The 23,846-nt window shown below is 39.1% G+C and overlaps 1 protein-coding gene across 2 annotated transcripts in view; it reads left to right on the top strand.

The window, feature by feature from the left end:
* Positions 1–23,846, top strand: part of LRP2 (LDL receptor related protein 2) — a 127,603-nt gene that overhangs the window by 24,370 nt on the left and 79,387 nt on the right. For both annotated transcript variants that reach the window (XM_086466064.1, XM_086466065.1), the window contains exons 5-15: positions 7,875–7,985; positions 8,106–8,219; positions 9,477–9,593; positions 10,381–10,524; positions 11,957–12,076; positions 14,187–14,315; positions 15,952–16,121; positions 18,374–18,597; positions 19,413–19,619; positions 22,397–22,599; positions 23,168–23,308. In XM_086466064.1, the coding sequence (XP_086322190.1) occupies positions 7,875–7,985; positions 8,106–8,219; positions 9,477–9,593; positions 10,381–10,524; positions 11,957–12,076; positions 14,187–14,315; positions 15,952–16,121; positions 18,374–18,597; positions 19,413–19,619; positions 22,397–22,599; positions 23,168–23,308 (1,680 nt within the window). The remainder of the gene's footprint in view (positions 1–7,874; positions 7,986–8,105; positions 8,220–9,476; positions 9,594–10,380; positions 10,525–11,956; positions 12,077–14,186; positions 14,316–15,951; positions 16,122–18,373; positions 18,598–19,412; positions 19,620–22,396; positions 22,600–23,167; positions 23,309–23,846) is intronic.

Here is a 23,846-nt window from a genome sequence, read left to right as displayed (position 1 = left end):
ATTTGTGTTCTAGACTGCACTTCCCTGTGGATATGAAGCAGCATTGGGTCATATTGTATTCAGATAAGCTGTTTATATTGTGCCAGCAAAATGCAGATGGACAAGTAGGTTTTTTTCAAGCCTAACTTCCCCAGAGTTGAGGCTGCCTGACTGTCTGGGACAGTCTCCCTAAATCCTGGCTTAGGTTGAACACTGAGGACAGCTGGTCACAGAACAGAGGCCACATTTTTCGGAGACATTTTTGTCTAATACCTACACAACAGGGTGTAACAGCATGTGTGTTCATTGTTCGTATTAAGGAAAAGCTTTACACATGTCACAAGTGACATGTAATATATGAACTGCTATTCCAGCTGTTAGAACGTAATGTGCCTTTGGGAAAAAGACGTAACTGTAAACTTTGCTCAGAACCAGACCGAGGGTGGGAGATGGGGGAAGAGGCTAGGGTGCTAAGATATGGATAAAGAAGCAAGAAATAAAATGTTGTTAATGGCTGCGCTTAGAGGAAAAAAGGGTGTGTGCTCATGCTGTGTAAAGCAAAACTGGCATATTACATGGTCAGCCAACTGCTAGTGCATTTTATCCCTGATTCACAAGTGCCTAAAATGTACACTGTGTAGAATGAAAGATGATTTAGAACTATATGGTGCTCTGGAATAAAAGGTTGCTGAGACAGCCAACTTGGAAATTTTCCATGTGATAGACCCACAGCCAATTCTGAAGCCACCAACACAAATGGCTAAAAGCCAAGATCCAAAGTACCCCATATCTTTGCTATAAGAATATCTTCTCTAGCTTGGCTTTTTTCTCTTAAGATATAGATGAAGAAAAGAGATTGGTAACTTAATTTAGCAAGTCTATGACACATTAAAAAAAAATCCCGAAGAAAAGGTATTTGTTTAAAAAATGCATTAGCTGTGAATTAAAAAGGCACGCTCAGCACCTCTGAGAAATCTGCAAGTAGTCATTGGATACAGTTTGGAACAGCCAGATGAAATGGTGTGATCACTATAACGCACTAAGTCTGTGGCAGGCTGGGAGGGGAGTCCTACAGACAATACTCACATTTCTTTCTTCAGACTAGAAGCTGCCATGATGTTTGAAAATTGAAGTGCACATTTTATTACATTCTCAAATAAGTAAATTAAAAAAGGCAGTTTGGAAAGGGGCCTCTAGGTACCTTAACTGTAGCGCTTTACTGCTGTGTGAGAAACCCAGTCATCGCTGCATCAGCCAGTAGGTCCCATGACTGTTGTGAAGGCAGCATATTTAGCCCAAGGGAGAGGGACTGCCTCGTATCATTCAACAGCCTCTACTCTGGTTTATTAGAATACGTGTTGACAGTCCCTCTAAGACAGAAGAATGACTGTGATTTTGAACATTGAAAGTAGGAGTGTTGGACTAGTTTAAAGAAATGTGATGGTGCTGAAGACAAGAGAATCAAGAACATAATGACAAGACCCTTCCAGAAAGGCTGGTCAATTTTATTGCCTCTCTGTCTTGCAAGGTCTGAACTTCAAACAGAAGCCATAAATCAAAATTAACGATTTGCTGATTTTATTATTAATGATACAGTGTAAGTGTTAAATTTTACTGTTTTGAAGCAGATTCTAATACTTGCTTTGAATATTAACTTTCCCTGCTGTTTCATCCATTTCCTTTTCCACACTATCTGAGATAAACAAATGTAAGAGGAATATCACAATTTTAGCCTTTTCCTTTGTCATTATTTTTCCCTTATTTTAGTTACATGAAGAGGTTTTATAAATAAAAATGAAACAGCCATGAACAATGAAAGAAAAAAGCTACTTAGAATTGATTCAGTTATTTCACAGAGCATAACAAAATGCAAACTTATCATGTCTGTTTACTTATGCCTTGCTCTCACTGGTCTGTCTGGAAGCACATTTAGATTGTAAAGAAGATAAAGTTTTGCTGCTGAATAAGTTACATTATTTAAGAAACTAGTCAAATACAAAATGTCACCAATATGAAGTAACTCAGCAATTAAACGTAAAAAAATAGAACAAAGGAATTGAAAGTCTTAGTGCATTTTACTGCTAATGGGATTAACAGCAGAGGAAAACTACCCATGCAGAGGCTAAGATAAACATCAGAACAATGTTTCAGCTACAGGTCATGTAATTAGTACGTTAAAGCTGTTTAATTTCATAAAATTAAAGAAAATTTTATTTTCTTTAAATATATGTATCAGTTTTTTTTTCAGGCTTTTTTAATAGTCAGCAGCTAGCAAATACTTTCATTTTAAAACTTTAGAAGTGTGGAATGAAATGGCAGACTATTTTGAGGTAGCAAATACTTTTTGGGAGTAAGCAGCCAACACTGGTGTCATTTTTCTGTGTTACATACTTTACTTCTTTCAGTTAAAGGTAGAATTCTCTCTCCTGCCTCAGCTTCGTAGCTGAAAAATGAAAATCCCAGCCATGTCCATTTTGCTTTGCAGTGACTGACAGAATAACTTTCCTGGATACAGCTCTGGCAGCTGAGCTCCACATAGGGGCCATGAAGGAGAAAGGGGAAGTATTTTAAGGACGTGCTGTTTGAGGCTGATGGGCTGAGTGCAGGCCCAGAAACTCTGGATTTTTTTATTCTAATTTTGATGCTGAGTTGCTGCCATGGGTCAGCTGCCTAACCTGTTAATTCCTGCCTCTTGTTTGCTACTCTAAATAGCTGTTGTGGTCAGGAAGTGGGCAGCCAGGTCTGGGATGAATTTGCAGAGATCAGGATGAAAGTGAACAAAGATAAAGAACTGAAGAGATCATAAGGGAAGTAGTCCAAGAAGGAAGAAGAGGGCCACGGTCAGAGGCTAATGTTCTTCATGTTGTACAAATTACATGCAGCAGCTACAGGACAAGACACAAGTTCAGGCCGAAGGAAATAACTCCACCAGGGAGGGTTTGGGACAGGGAAGAAGGTGAGGAAGGCAGCCAAAGACTAGTACTATCAAAATCAGGAATTAAGGCCAGGAATGACTCTCTGGTCAGTCTGCCAACTCTGAAAGCATCTTTGCTATGAACACTACCTGATATCAAGTAGCTCCTGGGACTCTTGGGCTTGGGGTAAGTCCTCTTCCTCTTAAGTGTCTTTGATAGGGTATGAGCTGTCTGGGCAAAGATTTGCCCAGTGTGAGGTGGTGACTCATTGCAGTGAGTTAAAGGGTTTTAGTTAATTTTATTTTGTAAAATGTTTTGAAATGTTGCTGCAATAAAAGAATGACACTTGGAATTAGGAAATTGCCCTTTTTTTTTTTTTTCTTTTTCCTTCCTGTAACGTGGATTAGGTTACAGAAGGTTACACTTCCTGACTATGTGACAGAAATCAATGTCTGCTGAATCAAATACCGGTTGCAACTGTTTCCTGTTCCTGTTTTTGTATGGGTTTATTTCCAGCTTGCAGAACAAGATGTTAAGTAGAGAGCAAAATAATGTAGGTTTAGCAATTCCTGTGACATAGCTTTCAAGCATCTTCCACATGTGTACATTGAAACATGCCATTTAAATGTGTTTGCAGTTGTTGCCCCAAAACAGTTTGTGGGTTGCAAGGAGCAAGGCGCCTCATCTGTCATTTGTGCTGGCATTTGCCAGTCGGTTACATTTTGCAACTGAAGTGCCGGCATACCATGGGGAGACAGATTGTGGAGAAGTATTTTGGCTAAGGAACAGAGATGCCTGAGAGGAAGGGGAGAGAGAAAGAAGAGCTCCCTTTCTTCCTGAGCACTGGAATGAACGTAGCTGGATTTCCCCCTGTTTTCACAAAGCTTGTATTATTTTCTAGGAACTGTGATTACTGGGAAAAGATCTCTTCTTTTCAGTTTTCTATAATTAGCCAAAGGTTCATGGGAAAAAAAGATAAAGGAAACAATATTCATGTTGGAGGCTCTTCACAATTAAAATCAAGGTGAAAGAAAACAGTGTTTATATTTTTCTGTCCCTTCACTTTTCTCTCTTAATTCCGTGTTCAGTCTTACTTTCCTTTCACTCTCTCCTCTTGTACGGTTGTATTCTCAGACCTCCCTAGATGCAAATTACCTACCTAGTCGTCCTTTTAACTGAGAACCTTATCCTTCCTTTTTAGCTCTTCCTAATCCATCTGTCACTGACCTGGAAAAAACAAACATGTCTGAGTCCCTGGACGAGAACCCTTCCTTTGGTTTTCACATAGTTCCAGGTCACTCAGAGAGTGCTGACACTTCTTCCATGTGCCCCCTGGAACAGAGACAGTATGATTAGCTTCTCTGATCAGTATCAGTTCTTATGTAGCTATGGAGTTTTATACCCAAATGCATTGCTCTGGGATCAGGTGTGTACATAGGAATCTTAGTTAAAAAAAAAAAAAGTCAAGTAAAAGCTAGGAAATGTTTATTGTGCAAGCCCTAAATGCAATGACTAATCTAAGACCTTCCCACTTAAATTCAAAATGTCGTGATACTCACTTTCCAGACTTTCTTTGCTGGAGAGCTTTTCATTAAGCCAGACCTGTATAGGTCTTCCAGTTTAGGGGGTTCATCCCATTCCTACCCTTCCCACTGCAGGTCCAAATTCTTCTTTTCCTATTCAGAACTTTCCATTTGGTGATAGGGAATAGAACTCAGCTCATGCATTGCTAATGTTTTCTAAATTTTTGAGAGAAGGAAAGGGACTTTAACTGCAGAGACAAGCACTCCTTCATTTTCAGATATCCTAGTATTGTTATAAAGTTCAATTTTGGCTTCCTTCATTCTCTTGTTGATAGAGTGCACCACAAACACAATGCCATAGGTGTGTCTTGTGTGTGATTTCCACAGGGGCCTTAGCTAGAAGCTGTTGGAAAGTATAGCACAGGGGTTGGCCCTCACAGAAGCCAGCATTTCTTGCTTGATTCTTGTATCTTTGCTACTTCTCCTGTGAAAGCGTGGATGGCTATGCCAGCTACTGTGGAACTGTCCTGATGACACAGGTGCTCCTGAACGCTGCAGTGTGTTGGCTACAGCCTTCGGTGTGACTTGGAGCTTTGCTGTTATACATGAGGATTAGTTCTTAATGCCCTAAATAATTAAAACCATTTAATTAAAATAATATGCTATAAGGTACAAAGAGTACAAAGTACAATGCACAATGCAGTGAAAAATATCTTTCAGATCAGAGAGAAAGCTGTGGTCAGAACTATAATTTACTCAGCTTGGTCTTTAAACAGGGGATTAGGAATGGGATTACCTATACAGAGTTTAAAAGTTAAATTTATCTCCATTGGGCTTTTCAAAGAATGTTCTTGCTTCTGTAACTACAATTAAAACAAAAAATCTGTACACCAAGCAGATTTTAAAAGCAAATAAGGAAAAAGAAGTATTTGTTCACATTCTAGTAAACCACCAATGTAGGTGGCAGGCAGTGCAAGGCAATGGGTTCAACTTCCTGTTTGTTTGACATTCAGTCCATCAAAAACAGTATGGAACATCACTGGAGGTTGTTTCTGTGGGATGTCATGGAATTGTAGAACGGTTTGGGTTGGAAGAGACCTTAAAGATCACCTAGTTCCAACCTCCCTGCCATGGACATCTTCCACCAGACCAGGTTGCTCAAAGCCCCATCCAACCTGGCCTTGAACACCGCCAGGGAGGGGGCAGCCACAGTTTCTCTGAGAAACCTGTTCCAGTGTATCACCACCCTCACAGTAAAAAATTTCTTCCTAGTATCTAATCTAAGTCTCCCCTCTTTCTGTTTGAAACTGTTACCACTTGTCCTATTGCCAAACTCCCTGATCAAGGGTCCCTCCCCACCTTTCCTGTAGGCCCCCTTTAAGTGCTGGAAGGCCGCTATAAGGTCTCCCCAGAGCCTTCTCTTCTCCAGGCTGAACAACCCCAACTCCCTCAGCCTGTCCTTGTAGGGGAGGTGCTCCAGCCCCCTGATCATCTTTGTGGCCCTTCTCTGGACTTGCTTCAGAAAGATGAGGAAAATTGCAAAACTGTCCATTATAAATCCCATTAAAAGCTTTCCTACTTCAGTGCAGTTACAAACCAAATATCCTTTATTGTTCTTTTTCTTATATGTGTCCCATACTATGGCGGTAGAAGAGTACTGTAAGTAATATTTCCTGCTATGCCATAGAACTTCTGATGATTCTACCCTGCGGTGGCTTCTCTTCTTCCAGATGGGGAAGAAGCATTGATTCCACAGTAAGCATAAAATGTGGCCTTAGGTCAGACCTTTCTTTCTTTCTGTAGGCAGAGTTAACACTTCAGAATCTGTCTTGTTTCCAAAGCTTTACAAATTGCTCATAAGCCTAACCCAAGCAAGAAATGGATGAGATGTCTGTGTTAGAAGGGAGTTTGTCTGATTGAGAAGTGGGGCTAAAGGATGCTAATCATGTTTAGGGCAAGCGTTGTCAGGGCAGGCTTTTGGAATGGATGGTCTGTGAACTAGCACCAGAAGGCCACAGGTAGGAACGCTGTAGCTGGAACCCTGGTAATCTGCAGCTACCGTTCTCTGATTAGGCACATACTGTTCCTACCTGCCAGTTGCGGACTTATATTAATTTCAGTTAAAATGAATGAAATGTAAATGAATTGATCAGGGAGATAGTCTGACTAGACTTGTAGTGAATGTCAACACAGCTGTTTATGCTCTTATATTAAAAACTTAACAATTAATATCATGTAAGCCTGTTCCATAGGTGATTGATGTTTAATGGGAATGTGATGATATATAGAACAGCAGAACCAATCGAAACAGTTTGCCACTGCCTGGAAAAATTACAGTTTTTCTGAGTTCTGCTTGAGTAATTTTATAATCCGTGTTTTGAATTCCAAGAGTATGAATGAAAATGTGCCTCAGTGAGAGCCTGTTCTATCTGCTTTGTTAACTTGTATGAAAGTAAATTGGAATAAGAATTCAAACTGAAAATCAAAAAGGTGTAAAATGAGATTTGGTTGTTCTGTTTCTTGAGTTCATTTATCTACCTGTATTTATGTAAAAAGGCAAATGTTAAACTTCTAAAAGCAATTATTTGCTTTCATTCTTGCCATTTGCCTGAAATAAATAACTGTTGTCTACATGGCAATGCTAAACTAAGCTCATGTCTCATACTCAACTCTAGCACATGCACCTGCTTAATTTGTTGGATAGTTCCACGGAACTCACTGGCTGCTTGTGTGCATAAGTATTTTCACAATTGGTTTTAAGTTGTTTGAAATAATCCCTTGTGTTGGCCTGTAGGTCATCTACATAAGTAGAACAGCCAGAAACTGAAAAAACATTCATTCTGCACAATCCTTTTTTTGTTTTGGGAAGGGGAAAACAAGTAATAAAAAACAGAGGTCCTAAAGTTGATCATGGACTTGGAAGTTTAACATCCCTGGCTTGGTTAGAACAAAACCATAAAAACCTGAAGTCTCTGAGTCTCTGAGAACTCACGACATTCTAAAAGGACCTAGGAACTGTAAAGTTCAGGAACTCCCTTTCTACCTAAGCGCTTTCGTTAGATCAATAAAGTGTAAAACTGAGGTACAAGTGAATAAAATGAATGTTCTTTTCTTGTTCTCCTTTTGTGTTGCATTGTTTTCTATTGTATTGTAAACTGGGTTGCACATCTTCTTGGGTTGTGAGAAGGCAGCTAATTTTGCCCTTATTTCTTGCAAGGTTTTGTAGCGTCTATCTAGAGGATATTCTTAAACATCTAGAGGATATTCTTAAATATCTGTTGAAAGGGGCTGTATACTGGGTAAATGGATTGTTTGTCAGTAGTAGTAGTATGGGAATTTTTGTATTCCTTTTTTGCTTTCCTGTAAATCAAGATACACTGTTGACACTGGATATATATGACTCATTGTACTCTGTAGTCTAACTTTCATACTAATACTGAAGGATTTCTTATTGTAGACTACCCAAGATGTGAACAGTTATCATGTGCAAATGGAGCATGCTTTAATGCAAGCCAGCGATGTGATGGCAAAGTTGATTGCAGAGATTCTTCTGATGAAGCTAATTGCAGTAAGTACATGTACAGAGTGATCCCAAACAAATATGCTTTATAGACCATCTTTTAAAGTTAAAGACTGTAGTTTTCTGACAGATTTTCTGTATGTCTTTCTGTGCTAAAATCTCTTTCAGCACATGGATGTACCAGTACGCAGTTTCAGTGTGCTAATGGAGAATGCATCCCACGAGCCTTTATCTGTGACCACGATGATGACTGTGGAGATAGGAGTGATGAAAATTCTTGCAGTATGATTTCTTTTTTTTTTTTTTTTTCACATTCTTTACCTGTAAGAACTGGTTCAAGCAGATAGCAGGAAGTTGATTGCTTGGCTATACAGTCATCCAAAGCTAGCCACCGTTCTACAAGGACTTTCTTGTATGGAAAGACGAAAATTGCAGTGCTGCATTGATAGACTTTTTTCAGGTTGTCTTTGCCTGGGTGTGTGATTACTATTTGAATTTGCTGGATTCAGTGACAGTTTGCTTCTTAACACGTATAGTTTCACTTCTTCATGTTGTCATGTTCTGCCTTTCAGCGTGACCCAAAGGTGACTCTTGCACTCTGAAATCTCAGTTAGATACAGCATGCTATTATTTTTTGTCCAAATATGTTTGGCTCTTTCTTGCATTTTTTGTTTTCTGATAGATGGAATGGATCTAGAATTATTCCCAGTGACTATAATGTACAACTTTACAGGCAGATGACTGTACAGATCATTGTCCTTTAGATGTTCACATAAAGTCTTTAATTGACTGCTTTGTTTCTGGGAATTTCTTGCTCATTCTTTTCTTCACAGTCAGGGTATCCCGAAGTATTGCATCTCCAGCCCGAATCATGGCTGTAGAGTTAATCACTTTTGAGAGATAAATATTTAAAAAGGTCCCCTGCTGATTTTAGGATCTAGGTTAGTTTTGTATTCTGCATTGCAGGAAGGCCACATGTTGCCATTTAGTTGTTCTGTCCTACCAAGGACCTCACACCAGTATGATTCCGCACACCCCCACTGCCCCACCCCCGAATATTTATCTTTTATATCTTTGGCCATGCCTGTCCTTTGGAGGACCCACGCATGTTTCTGAACTCTAGCAGGGAATGCTTCCAAACCATGGAGGGCTTTGACATGAATGTTCATTGGGTTTTTTGCTATCTTTCTCTGCGTACAAGGCATACAAATATTTTACCTCCTGACGTCTTGAGTATCATCCCTTTGTCACGTCCACCTTCAGGAACCTTGTTATTAAGGTACTTTGCATCTAGTTGCACAATTAATTGAGAAATTTAGCCTTCCCTTTAATTTCTGTGAAGAACCAGAGTATTCTAAAATAAAGTTCATACCTGAGACCAAAGCAAACCAGCAGTGTTTGCAATATATACAAGATATGGAACTGGGTCATTTTTTCAGGAGAGATTATAAATGACTATTAATCTACAAGACAATATTACTATTTCTGACCTTTTAGTAACTTAGAGTAGTTTGATTTTTCTCATGTTTCTTTCCTTAGCTTATGCAACTTGCAGAGGCAACTTCTTCACTTGCCCAAGTGGCCGTTGCATTCACCAGAGCTGGATATGTGATGGAGATGATGACTGTGAAGATAATGCAGATGAAAGAGGATGTGGTATGTACTGATACTAACTTCAAATCATGACATTTTCAGAGGAAGACCTCACTAAGCTACTTCTATGAAATTTTGACCATTCAAGATGTTCTGAATCCATTTTAATTCTGTGAAAAACCTTAGAATTCCATCTTCACCTGTTTCTTTTCTTTTAACTTATGCAATATTTTTTTATTGCTCTGTGTGTAAGAGTTATTGCTGTGGTACAGAGTATGATGCAAACTAAGTTTAGCATGTAGAAACATCTTTTTTTCTTTTACACCTTTTCTTACATCTTTTTTTTTTTTTCCCTGTGGAGATTTTTCAGGTCATCTGTTAAGAGACATGAAGCTCCTAATAGTCAAAATCAGTTGGTTGAAAATGAAAATAACTCAGTTCCTACCAAGAGTTGTCATGTGAGAAGCAGACATTTTAATGAATTAAAGTGTGGGCTTTTTTCTCTTTCATTGGCCTTTTCTGTGATGAGCATGTTTTGAAACCACAAAACCATAGTTCCATTTTTGGTGCACCAGTTAGTCTAAAGCTAAATGGTTTTACTCTTTCTAACAACACAGAAAACTAAAAGGATTCATGTGTCTGCACAAGAATTGTTTGCATTGTACTTTGAAGGTAAAAGAAAGCATGACAAGGAAGTATAGCTGATGTTTCTTTTATAGACTTTCCCAGCTCTATGCAAGAACCAGAAATTAAATAATGGATAGACATGCTTTGGGAAGCTGTTAGGGAAGAACTTCTAAGTATTATTTGAAACATACTCCTCAATGATTCTTGTTTTTCTGTTCCATAGAAGGTGGTCGTGATGAATGCTACCCGGGAGAGTGGGCCTGCCCTGGGTCAGGGCATTGCATTCCGATTGGGAAAGTGTGTGATGGGGCCGCAGACTGCCCTGCAGGAGAAGATGAAACTAACATCACTGCGGGCAGACACTGCAGTATGTATTAGAATCAAAAGTATACACGGAATAGCAGAAACATCAGCACTGGTATCTTTTTACATTCACCTCTTGTCTCCTAAGCAATGCTGAAAGTTTGGAAGCTTGCTGTTCTGTTGGTGCTGTTTTGGCTGGATGGTCTGAAAGAGGCATATATGCTGCAAACAGACCTTTCCTTTTGTAAATCTGTACATGAAGTTTCACTAATAAGGATTTTAACTCACTCTTCATATCCTAAAATGTGTTCATGAAGGCAGGGAAAGGTGCGCTATTTGCCTTTTTTGTTTAAATATCCAAGTTTTTCCATTTTTATAAGTAAGAAGGAATGTTGTGTACTGATCAGAACACAGGACTGAATTAGTGCATATTGAGCCTTGGCTAAGTCGCTTAAAGTTTTCAAAAATATCTTTTCACTTGGGATCTCTGATTCTCCAGTTAGTGGTGTACTGGGTTTTCTTTATTGGAGGGAATGAACATGTATAATTCCTGTTAGTTTCACTCTTATGAGCGTTGATTTCCTCTGAGAATGAGGAACAGGGATTTTACATTTTTAATTTCTAGGAAGAGGAGAATTCCTATTAATAAAGTCATGCTTTTTGGAATAGGAGGGCAATAAAAATAGTATGAAATTAAACCTTATTTTACAGAAGTGTCTCTTGCTTTGCTGAATGGTTTAGTAGTAGCATCAGATGTGGGCTGCAAAGCAAGGTATTTAATAGAAGAAACTGAGGAAAAGAAAGATGAAAAGGAAGGAGGTGGAAGTCAGCAAGTGCTTTACAATCATAATTTGATCACTCATCACGGAATTGTTTATTAGGTAATAGTACAAGGAAAGGGAGAAGTGATAAAGGAAAAAAGAAGAATGAGAGAGAGAAGAAAGGATAAAGAACTGTTTCTCCTTGGACACAACTCAACCAATGTATTCTAATATATTGGAGTAATATACATATTCTTCTTAATATAATGTAGTAGGGTTTTTTAATCATAAAAGAGTAAATGATGAGGTTATGTGCCAGTCAATGGAGCTTGAGGATGTGTTATTCACAAGTAGGTTTTGTGAACAACAAATACCAGAGAAAGGTATGGTGCATTGCAAATGGCTTCCTCTGTGCACCTTTTTGCAGGGCACTTACCAGTGGTAGTTTGTATAAGACTGATGCTTATCCTTTAACTCTGTTCTGGAGATCTATTATAAATAGTAGCTTATCTTCTGTCTTCGATTTCCGTGCCTCCATGTACGTAAGCATATGTGATTTCATGGAACTTTAGACATAATTTCTTGTGCAGTTTTGTTTTAAGAAGCTGTTCCTGAAATTGTAGACTCATCACAGAAAAGCCTGTAGCTTTATATAGTAACTGTTAGTAAGACAAAAAGCTATTCTACTGGTAATATGTGTAATTGTATTTCTGAACTATTTTATTTCCTTTTTAGACATATCCCACTGCGCTGCTCTGAGTTGCCAGTATCGCTGTCATTCTTCTCCTTCAGGAGGGATGTGTTACTGCCCTGCAGGATATACAATAAGTAGCAATGACAGTCGTACTTGTGTTGGTAGGTGAAATACAGTGATTGCAGATCACTTGGATGGCTGTTCTATTATGAAGTTTTTTTACGGGTCTTTTAGTGGTTAGATTGGGAGAGTTTGTTTCTGCTCCAGTGGTGTGTGTTGCTGTATGCCTGGAAAAACAGTTAATGGTATTGGTACTTTTTGGAAAGTGGCTGTATATAAAGAATGTAGAACATTGTACTTTAAAATTAAAAGGGTGCTTTGTATTTGCACTATGGAATGGCTGTGTCTCCTATGAAATCTCGGTATGTACATTATTTACATGAAAATGAAGAATATTCCCAAGAATGTAAAGATAAGTGAGGTATTTTGGTGTTACATTTCTGTTCTGGAGCTGCTGTAACTTGGTAGCGCAAACCCTTGGTTGTACAAATGATTTATCTCGGTAACTGGAAATAAGAGTAACTTCAGAATCATGAAGTTTAGCACTGCCTAATAAAAGAAACAGGGTAAATACCTGTTATGGGTTTTCAACCCAAGCTATGGTGTTTATGCTATTAAGAGTATCCCAGGTGCTTGGTCTCTAACGAGATTTCTGTGTTTTCAAGAATACTGGGTGGCTTAGGGCTGTAGGAGCTGCAATGACAACATAGTTGCTCTTAACAGAGAGGAGGAATCAATGCACTGACTCCAGGCACAAAGTTTACTCCATTCTTTCACTCTTACATGGGAAATGCATGAAAGACACAGTTGCAAACCTGGTGCAGTCTCAGTCAGTCCTGTTGTACTTTGACTGCCCTGTAAACCTAGCTGTCTGATTCTGGCTTGTAAATTTGAGTCAACTATTTTGGTTTGCAGAGATCTCTTTGTAGTGGGAGCAAGACTTGGCATGGGGGAACAGCTCACAGTCGGTAGTGTATAATTCCAGATCTTAGTTTAAATAAATGTTATTGGTTTAAAGCCAGAAGAATGAAAGTATATTGTTAGTGAAGTGTAGCACTTTCTGAAGCCATATTTCCAATTTGTCTTCTCTTTGTTTGCTTCTGGCTCACTATATACTGAAGGTTTTTAGCACATATGGAAGCTGGAAAGTATTGACAACAACATTTTTTCAGTACCAAAATGTACTATCTAGGAAATACTTAATTTTCACTTGTTTGTTAATAAATGTTTTAAACTAGAATTTCCAGTAGGAAGAATATTTGAGATCTCATTTTCTTCTTTTTTGGCTTAACAGTAGAATTACCGATTTCCACCAATGTCATGTCCTGATTCTACTCAGATTTTCAAGTAGAGGAGGTCAGACTTTTAATGTCAAAACAATGTGCTACGTAATGTCAGAAATCTGGGCTTTAAATAACCATAGATAGGATGAAACATCAGACAGTGTTCAGATCTGATTTTTTTTTCTTTTTAGAAAATCAGAATTTTAAAAATCCTTGTTTTCAAAAGATGACTAGTTAAATATTTCACAATTTTAGAAGTAAAAGATTCTGCAGCAGCCATGGAAGTTGCTTGTAGAGCACATCTGTTAGAACTTGCTGGGTTGTCCTAGCTTCAGACTCTCTACCAGTTTGGTAATTTGCATGCCAAAGTGAACTGCTTTGTACTTTTTGCTGACTAGTTCTGGTGCACAGCCAGCTTTTAATTGGAATTCAGACACCTGTTAGGGTGGTTCCATGTGTGAGCTAATAAACACTGCCTTTTAGCAGGACTTACTGGCTTGAGCACTGCCCTAACATAAAGGTAGGGATCCCCTTCAGAGTGGGCTTAAATCCAGCCAAGTGTGTGTGTGTGTCTGTGTGTGCAAAGTGTACAGGTCTGTTGCAGGAAGAATATTCCATAGACATACTCTGTATTGTGGAACGTAGACAATGACATCACTTCCAATGATTTTTTCCTCTTCTCCTGACAGGTGTGGGTTTTTTTGGGAGGGGGGGCATGGTAGGCCCCTGAGCAGCAAACATCAGTTGTTTTGTTATCCAGAAATAGAAAATTGAAACATTTGTGGAATAACATACAAACCCTCTTTTCCCATGCCACAGTTTTGCAAACAGATACAAAGCAAGCAGAGAGGACAAACTTACAGCTACCCAAATATAATGACAACCCTTTTATACAAAGCATTGTTTATAAATATGCCTTACATCACAGATTTTGATGACTGCAAAATGTGGGGTGTCTGTGACCAGTTGTGTGAAGATCGTGTGGGACATCACCAGTGCCACTGCGTGGAAGGTTATTTCCTAGAGCATCATCGGCATTGCCGGGCCAACACTTCAGGTCAGTGTGCAGCCCTGCAAGCCTCTTGCTGTTGTTGGACTAATAGATAGAGCTAGATGAAATGGGGAAGTTTGCATGGCAATGCCATACAATTGTGTTTGGTTTTAACTTAACTCTGGCCTTAAGGACTTAGGGTCAGGACAGCATTCAGAACATCAGCAAATATCAAGAGACACTGCATCTGCTGGCACCTGTAGGCTGGTGGATCTGACTGCCTCGTCAGGGTTCCTTCTCCTCAAAACAGCATCTTATGGGCTCCAGCGCTTTCTCAGCATTCCTGGCTTTCACAGAGTTGGGAGGTCATTGCCAGAGTCCTCCTTAATAAAAAAAATCTTGCTCCTGTGGTAGGCAGTTTCCTGACCTGCTCTTTGTGGAACTCTGTGGGATCAAGAAATCAAGAAACCTAACTTTTTCTAGAAGGACTGTGCCGTACAAGAAGATAGTTTTGCTGAATGGTGAGCTCAGACACTTGCCTGTGAGAGAAACTGGGCTCGCCTCTGGCTTCTAGTGTCCCAGAGTCTGGCCTCTGCAAAACTGCTTGCCTCACACAGAGTGTGGTTCCCTGTCAACAGTAGGCAGCCACCTCTGGTTGTTCACCTCCTGCTCTGCTCTGAAAGCAGACCCTGGGAAGCCCGTCTTTGTGGAGATGTAGGAGCTCCATGGGAATGGGAGTCCCTGCTTGGCATTGCTGACTAGCAGTCTTGCTTCTTAGAAAAGCATGAACAGTCCAGTTCCCTCCCCATTCCTTTCTTCAGCCGTGTCTGCAGAGCAGTCATCATCTTGCAATTTTCTAAGTATATCCTCAAAAAATAGGGAATTTTTTAAGCTAATGAAATATGCTTGACTGTATTAAGATGTGTATATGCCAGCACTGGGAAAGATGGTTCTGTTTCTATAAAAATTCTGTATCTTTCACAAGAAGCTTTTGATTCAAATTAGTGTGACTTTTGGGCCAATGAATTGTTTGCAAAGTGTTGATTTTCTACCTTATTAATGGGGGAATTTCACACTTGCTCTAAGTTTCCCTGGATTTGTTTTTGCTTTAATTGGGGAGGGTTTTTTGTATAGGGTGAATAGGATTTGAACTTAAATATGTTCTTGCCAGACCTACACCAAGCCTTTCAACAGGCATCTACCTTGAAAGTGAACTTTCCTTCAAAGACTTGCTGGAATCTCTTCTGTTGTAACATACAGCAAAGATTTGTCTGGTGAGATGACAGGACAAAGAAGGGGATAGGACAGAGCAGTATGTAAAAAGAAACATGGCCTGCCTGCTAGAATCAAGGAATATCTGAATCTCATGGGGCAGAAAAATCTTAAGAAAAAAGGAACTAAAGCAAGGAAATAGAACAGCAGAAATAGTCCTCTGGAGTTCAGCTGCCCAGGGGTTTTCTAAAAGTTTTACCTGGTGGGGCTTTAAATATGTATTCCTGCCTGGTTTGCTCCAAGTCTAGAAACCAAAGGCAAATCAAAGTGAGCTAGTACTCACATAGAAACGTTTATACACATTGTAGTTTGAGCGTCTATTTAAACCTTTGTGACCGGTGTGTATGAATCAGTATGTATGTATTTCAATGCCTCTTTGCAAAATAGCTTGCCTGCAGAGTAGTCATATATTTGTCATCCCTGCTTTCAGCTGGTGTTGCATCAATTATTTTTTCCAATGGCCGTGATTTACTGATTGGAGATCTTCATGGAAGAAGTTTCCGTACTTTGGTGCAGTCGCAGAATCGTGGGATTGCAGTTGGAGTGGACTTTCACTTTTACCTGCACAGAATCTTTTGGACTGATACAGTGCAAGATAAGGTGGGTTGAAATTTCAAGAACATATTTTTGTGTATGTGGAAGTAGAGAACTGCAAGAAGCAGAATGTGTTGATAGGCCTTCATTTTTGAGAGCAGAAGCTGGCTGTATTTTTGTTTTCTAACAAAAAAGCTCCTTGAAATGTTTTATGTTAATAACTGCGTTTTTCAAGCTATACTATTACATGTGACATTAAACAAAGAATCCTATTATATGTGAATGTCTTGAGCAGCTTTAATTTTACTCGAGATGGAGTCCAAAAAGCTAATTAAGAGAAATAGTAGACATTCTTTCAAAACTGAACAAATTTTTCATAGTGATTTTTTGAAACATGATCATTTAAAATGTAAAAGCTGTGTGCCTTCCAAGATGATAAAAATCAGATTTCTTCATCTACTTCAGATGGCGCTGTAATTGAGCTTGGATAACAAATATTGACAGTATTTTGTGTAATGAGCCAATATTTTGTTACTTCTTTTGAAGAGGAAATATTTCAGCTTCAAGATACAGTAAACCAGAGTAATTTTAAAAAACAGTCTGGAGACCTTGCGAAAGTTGGACTTCACCCTTGCTCTTTTTCTCTGTCTATAACTTACTGAAACAAAAAAGTCCTAGGTCAAATGCTGAAACTCCACAATCTTCATCCCCATGTTGATTGTTGTGCAGAGTGAAGGAGAGTCTGTGGCCTGTCTCCTGCTGACAGCATGTATGGATTGATTTGATGTCACTGTCGTTATTCCAAAGCTACACTTAAGCTGTAAGCTATAGCTTCTACTACAGTGGCACATTGGTTCTATTGGAAAGCCCACTGCATGGCTGTCAAGGAGGACAGGATTTGTATGCACAATTTTTGACTTGTTCACAGTTCTGGCATTTTTACTTTCACTGCAGTGGATTCCCATTACTGTAATTGCATTGCCAATGGCAGAATTAAGTCAGGGTCAGATTTGAAGTTTCATGAGACATGAGGTTTATGCTATCTCTGTAAAAGGTATAAACAAAAGATATGGGATTTTTTCACTGCGCACCCCAGATGGCCAGGACTGCTTTTTATCTACCTCAATATAGTTAAATCCTAATTAATTAGTTAGGACTAATTAATCTAATTAAGTCCTAGCTAGAATACCCAGTTGAAATCAATGACATTAAGAATTTTCTTATATGATGCATATTTCCACCTGATGTCTTAAAATAAAGCCATCATTAGGTGATTTGGTTTTGGTTGTCCTTTGTTTCGTTTTTTTTGTAAGATTAAGATGTAAACTAAACCAGAAAATTGTGAGTCGTGTTCTGTGTCATCTTTATCTCATTTAGTGTACTGCCTGATAACCTAATGCCCATAAGCTCTTCCGTCAACAAGGTTTCCAAAGAACAGAATAGACAGTTAAATGGTTTGCTTGATTGTTGTTACCTGGACCTGAAGAGGATATTTAAAGTGATACAACTGTTTCCACTCTGATTTTTCTTGCATATATTTACTTGTGGCAAACTGTATTTTCATTTAAATACATTCCAAACCTCATGCTGGTGTTCCAGAAAAGGAGTAATGATTCCTAGCTTTTCATATTACCCAGTGTTATAATGACATGATTACTGTATATATAAAATTATCGTGTTTATACTGTTTGCTTCATGTAGCTCTGGGCTTGCCTGTAAGATAACAACACTATTTCTTGTTGAGCGTGATGCTGTTAAAATTAGCCTTAAATAAAGGAGACCTCCTTAAATGAAGGAGCCTTCTCCTTTCTATTGGGACAGATTGCTTTCCCTTTCTTCCTTCACTTTACAATTTCCCCTTAGTGGTTGATGCGGTAAGAGCTCCCCCTCTTGTTTCAGGTCACTGATGAGAGCTTTGCTAAAGCATGTTAATTTGTTTTCAATTAATGAAAATACTGGGTTTTGCTCGATTCCATGAAACCAAGATGTACTTCACTCATCTGTTTTTTTTTTTTTTTTTTTTTAATTATTATTATCCAGCAATTTGTCATGTTTGCTAAAGCACAAGGCTATTTTAATCTTTTACCTTGTCCGTTTTGCAGAAATGCTAGTTGAAGAAAAGTTTCCTGTAGTTTTTTCATTGTTTTCCAAATTTTTGCAAAAAACCCTGAGCTAAGGAATAGCTTAGTGGGTAACTTCGTTGTAACTAGTGGCCAACTGCGGCTCTGTGCTCAATGTCACAATAAAGGACAAGTGCCATGTGTCTTGTGATTAGCAAAATGTCATGTGGGCACTGACAATATTTGTATTATTTTCAGGTTTTTTCTATTAATATTGATGGCTCTGATTTCCAAGAAGTTTTAAATGTTTCAGTGGACACACCTGAAAATCTAGCAGTGGATTGGGTTAACAATAAGCTATACGTGGTCGAGACCAGTGTGAACAGAATAGATATGGTTAACTTGGATGGAACAAACCGTGTGACTCTTATTGCTGAAAATCTTGGAAATCCTAGAGGAATAGCACTTGATCCAACTGTTGGGTAAGTGATACGTGTCAGGTAATAGTAAAAGATGTCAGAAATTCCTTTATTCCTATGCAAAAGGAGGAGAACTTAAGAAATAGCTAGGGTGCTTATTTTAGGATCAGATATAAAATGTTTTAAGTGTTTACATTCTGTCCTAATCTATTCTACACCTTAAATTGTTAGGGTAGGGCTGTGCATGGCTTCTATTCCCAATGTGCAGAATCTCTTTTATGGCTAGAGTTGCATGTGCATGAGCAGCTCTGAAAACAGGGGAACTATTGAATTGCCCTGCAGACAAGTAGAAATTATCCTGAAAGATTTCTGTGATGATACCATCCGCAGACCTCCAACTATCTGAAATAAAATGGTGGAGTGAGGCCAGGGAAGCTAGTGTCTCCCAACCCAACAGGCTTCAAAAATATGTGTGTGCCATGAAAACTTGGATTCTTAGGGAATGGGAAGAGGAATTTCATGCAACTTGTCGTGATGCATGCTGCTTTCATGATGCATCTATTTGTGACTGGTTTATTTCCAGCAGTACATCTATGTGTATTTTACTAAGGAAACTCAGTATTTCTGAGTTTTTCTGGGTCTATGTTTCTTTCTAGATTCATTCTGTAAAAGAAAATGCAAATTACTTCTTGGGCAGGAGGTATAAAGTGTGTTATAAAAACACTATAAAAGTATGCCAGCTGAGAATCAAGCTCTGAACTGAAAGGATGCAGGTTTTAAATGCCATGTAAAATGTCATTTTTAAGTAAAATCTCAAGGAAACATGGGACAAATTGCGTTTTTTTTTGGTTTCGTTTTGTTTTTCTTTTCCTCTGTAGTTATTTGTTTTTCTCAGACTGGGATAGTCTGTCTGGTGATCCTAAAGTGGAAAGGGCCTTCATGGATGGCACAAACCGTCAGGATTTGATAAAAACAAAATTAGGCTGGCCTGCTGGAATAACTCTGGATATTGTATCGAAGAGACTTTACTGGGTTGACAGCCGGTTTGATTACATTGAGACTGTAACTTATGATGGACTTCAAAGGTAAGAGAAATATTGTTCCTTGGAGGTTACAGATACACTGATTATTTTGTATCTAGTTCAAAGAAAGATTTGTCTAACGAAATGAGATACACAAATGATTAAAATTACAGCAGAATGAAATGCGATGCACCTTGATATCTATGGTGTCATGCTAATTGTAGAGAATCCTTAATTCCACCATCATTCTTTGTTCTTTTTCTACCTTGAATACCTATTGCACTTACTCTATAATGGACTTTTTTATAGTCCACCACTACAGTACACATTTTTATAGCATTTGCTTTTTATTATTTTTGAATTATACACATTGTCTTGCATCATCATTTCTTTGCATCTGTGGTGGGTTAATGCTGACTGGATGCCAAGTGCCCACCAAAGGTGCTCTGTCACTCCTGAGCTGGACAGGGGAGAGAAAAATATAACAGTAGGCTTGTGGGTTGAGGTAAGGACAGGGAGATCACTCAGCATTTACCATCATGGGCAAAACAGACTCGACTTGGGAAAAAATGTCTTGTTTATTAGCAGTCAACTCAGAGAGGAGTAATGAGAAATAAATCTTAAAACACCTTCCCCCCACCTCTCCCTTCTTTCCCGGGCTTAACTTTGTTCCCGATTTCTCTCCCTCCTTCCCCCAAGCAGCGCAGGGGGACAGGGAATGGAGGTTGCAGTCAGTTCATCACACTGTTGTTTCTGCCGCTTGTTCCTCCTCAGGGGAAGGACTCCTCACATGCTTCCCCTGTTCCAGTGTGGGGTCCCTCTCATGGGCTACAGTTTTCACAAACTGCTACAGCATGAGTCCTTCCCACAGGCTATAGTTCTTCATGAACTGCTCCAGCGTGAGTCTCCTTTATGGTGTGCAGCCCTTCAGGAACCGACTGCTCCAGCATGGGGCCCCCTCACAGGGTCTCTGGCAGCAAACCTGCTCCAGCGTGGGCTTCCCTCTCTGCACGGGCCACAGGTCCTGCCAGGAGCCTGCTCTGGTGCAGCCTTCCCATGGGTTCACAGCTTCCTTCAGGCAACCACCTACTCCGGCGTGGGGGTCCTCCACGGGGTGTAGGCAGTCATCTGCTCCACCGCCCATGGGCTGCAGGGGGACAGCCTGCCTCACCATGGTCTTCACCACAGGCCGCAGGGGAATCGCTGCTCCGGCGCCTGGAGCATCTCCTCCCCCTCCTTCTGCACTGACCTTGGTGTCTGCAGAATGTTTCTCTTACATATTCTCACTCCTCTCACTCGCTGCAATTACTGTTGCGCAGTAACTTCTTCCTTTCTTAAATACATTATCACAGAGGTGCTATCGCTGGTGGGCTCAGCCTTGGCCAGTGGCGGGTCTGTCTGGGAGCTGGCTGGCATTGGCTCTGTCAGACATAGGGGAAGCTTCTGGCAGCTTCTCACAGAAGCCACCCCTGTAGCCCCCCCGCTACGAAAACCTTGCCATGCAAACCCATTACAGCATCTTTTTTATGGATAAATTTATTTGAAATATTCCACTCCAAAGCACCACTTTGTGTAATGGGTATTAAGTGCTCTTCTTACATTTTACAAATCTTTGCTGTCAGAAATTATCATTGCTGTCATCACTTACCCTGTTGTGGTGCTGGGGAAACTATGTCACAACCTGCAGGAAAGAAGTGCTTGAGTTTTTATGGGACTGTGTCTTACAGTATGGTGTTTAGAAGCCTGATTAGTCTCTGTTACTCAAGCACAAGAAAATAATTGTCCCCTTTAGCATACCTCCTACACATAGACTTGAAAAACAGTCCTCTGCTCATTTGACAGCTTTATTGCTCAATGTATTTTTTCACTTAGAGAATTATAAAAATAATGCTGATAACTTTGCTCCTTTATCAGGAATTAGCAAGACAAGACTGTGTTTAGTAAAATTTCTGTTTTTTTGGGGGTAAAACTTATCACTCATAGCAACACCAAAAATCTTGGAGGTGTTGTGCAAGTGGGCAAGAGGCAATGGCGTTGTTTGCAAAGAATGCGAAAATGCAGCTTGCTGTCCACTTGTGTCACATCTTGCATGCCTACAGAATGAACCCGAATCACCTGGGAGACTGTTAGAGTAGAGCTGTAAAATTAATCTGATTTTGTAGACCTTCCTCCATGACTCCATGAAAATACTATCGTAGTGTTATTGTTATATATTATGTGGGGACTTAAATGTCTCTCTTTGTCTCCTGATGTTTATCCATAAAAGTATTGTCACAATATCTCGCATCGAAGAGATACAATTTATTAGCATTTGGTTTTCTTTGGTTTTGCGTGGGTGATTAGTTCAAGCTAAAGAAAGTTGGGGGGTTTTCATAATTTTTTTTTTTGTTTTCGTTTGTTATTTTTTTACTGCATATAGAGGATTTTATTTTTGGCCAGTGGCCAGCAGCCACCAATTTTTTACATTCAAGGTTTCTTGAATATTTCAGATTGCAACAGGTGTCTTTGATTTCTTCTGTTTTGCCTCTTTCTCTAATTTTCTCTCAGTGATTATGAGTCTTTTCCTACATTTTTGAGTCATCTTCTTTACTCACTGTGTTTTCTTGGAAATTGCTAACACCTTTGATTGCTCTGTTTTCACTGCTGTATCTTGTATGTTTATGTACTCTGTATGTTTAACTTAATCTCTTCAGTTCATTTAGTCCTTTTCATTTTTACTTTGGCAGCTTCTGTGTAGAAGCAAAAGCCAGTGAGCAAATTAATAATGCTGTATCCTTTCCTCTGTTAATCAAGTTCTTTTCTATTTTTGTAAATAATTTTAAAACCATCTTTTATAACAGGAGAACAATAGCTCATGGAGGCTCGTTGATTCCTCATCCATATGGAATCACTTTATTTGAACACAATGTTTATTTCACTGATTGGACCAAAATGGCAGTGATGAAAGCTAACAAGTTTTCAGAATCTAACCCTCAAGTGATTTACCAGTCTTCACTGAGACCTTACGGAGTGACAGTTTACCATGCTGCCAGGCAGCCATATGGTAAGACAGTAAGTAGATTATTAAGGGAGGTTTAGGAACTATCTTACCAAAAATTGGTAAAAATTATAAAAGACTTATTTTGCTGTAAAGAACTAACGGTTACAATTACAATACATAAATTTATATTGTAAAATTGGACTGGTTAAATTAAATGTACTGATATTTGGAAGAGACAAAATTGTGCTTATGAGCAGTATTGGTGTTTGGGTCTTTTTTACCTCAACACTGCAATGAGGGTGCAGTTGGAAGAGGCTACCACGGTGAATGAATTCTGTGAGATAAAATTCTGAAGTAGATCCATATGCAGAAAACTATAGCCCGGATTATGGCCTCGATGCTGTGTGATGAGTTTCTCTGTACAGAGCTGAATACCTTGAATGCTGTTTAGCTTTGATGTGATTTCAGTGCATTCCAGGGTAGAACTGGTGATGTATGATTTCCGTGTGATGTAATTCCCACAGAGTCCACATGATTTATTGTGGATGTTGAAAAAGATCCTGAAAAATCAAGATAATGATGCCATTAGTTTAATAGATGATGTTATAATCCTGTCTGTATTATTTTCCAGTGAGAAATCCTTGTGGAAGCAATAATGGGGGATGTGAACAGATCTGTGTTCTTAGCCACAAAACAGATAATGATGGACTAGGTTATCGCTGTAGATGTATATTGGGCTTTGATCTGCACGTAGATGGACGACATTGTGTTGGTAAGAAAATGCCTTATGGTTGTTGGAAATAGCACTGTTCCATTAGGAGTTATTTCTAGCACATCCTTCCTCTCTTCGATAGCTTCGTGGGTTCAATATGCCAAGGACTCATGTTACATCATGACTGTTGTGGACAGTTTTATATGTAATCATTTCTGTTGATGTTCATTTCAAGCCACAACTTAGACTCACTTTTTATGATAATTTGAAGAGAGTTTGGTGTGGAATGTATGTAGACAGCTGTATAATTAAGCTCTTAATCCTGAAATCAAGTATGGATGCTTTCTAATATGCAGATTTTCTGTTATTTTGAACAGGTAAGCCTGCTTTCGTGTGCAGTAATGTACAGATTAGTTTGGTCTTCTGCCTTTGAACACATATGGCAAGAACGAGAGATTCAGTTTTGGTGCTGTGGGCTTCCATCAACAATCTGCTGCTTCCCATCTGAGTGCAGAATTGTCACTTATGGGAGATTTACCATGTGTATTTATCAGCAAATTAAGCCAGATATGTTGTCTATGGTTTTATTATTTGACCA

The sequence above is a fragment of the Leptosomus discolor genome, chromosome 5 (assembly GCF_034619465.1).
Source record: "Leptosomus discolor isolate bLepDis1 chromosome 5, bLepDis1.hap2, whole genome shotgun sequence".
Taxonomy (NCBI): Eukaryota; Metazoa; Chordata; class Aves; order Leptosomiformes; family Leptosomidae; genus Leptosomus; species Leptosomus discolor.
Note: the sequence above shows the minus strand (reverse complement) of the source record. Positions and strands in the feature narration are given on the sequence as shown.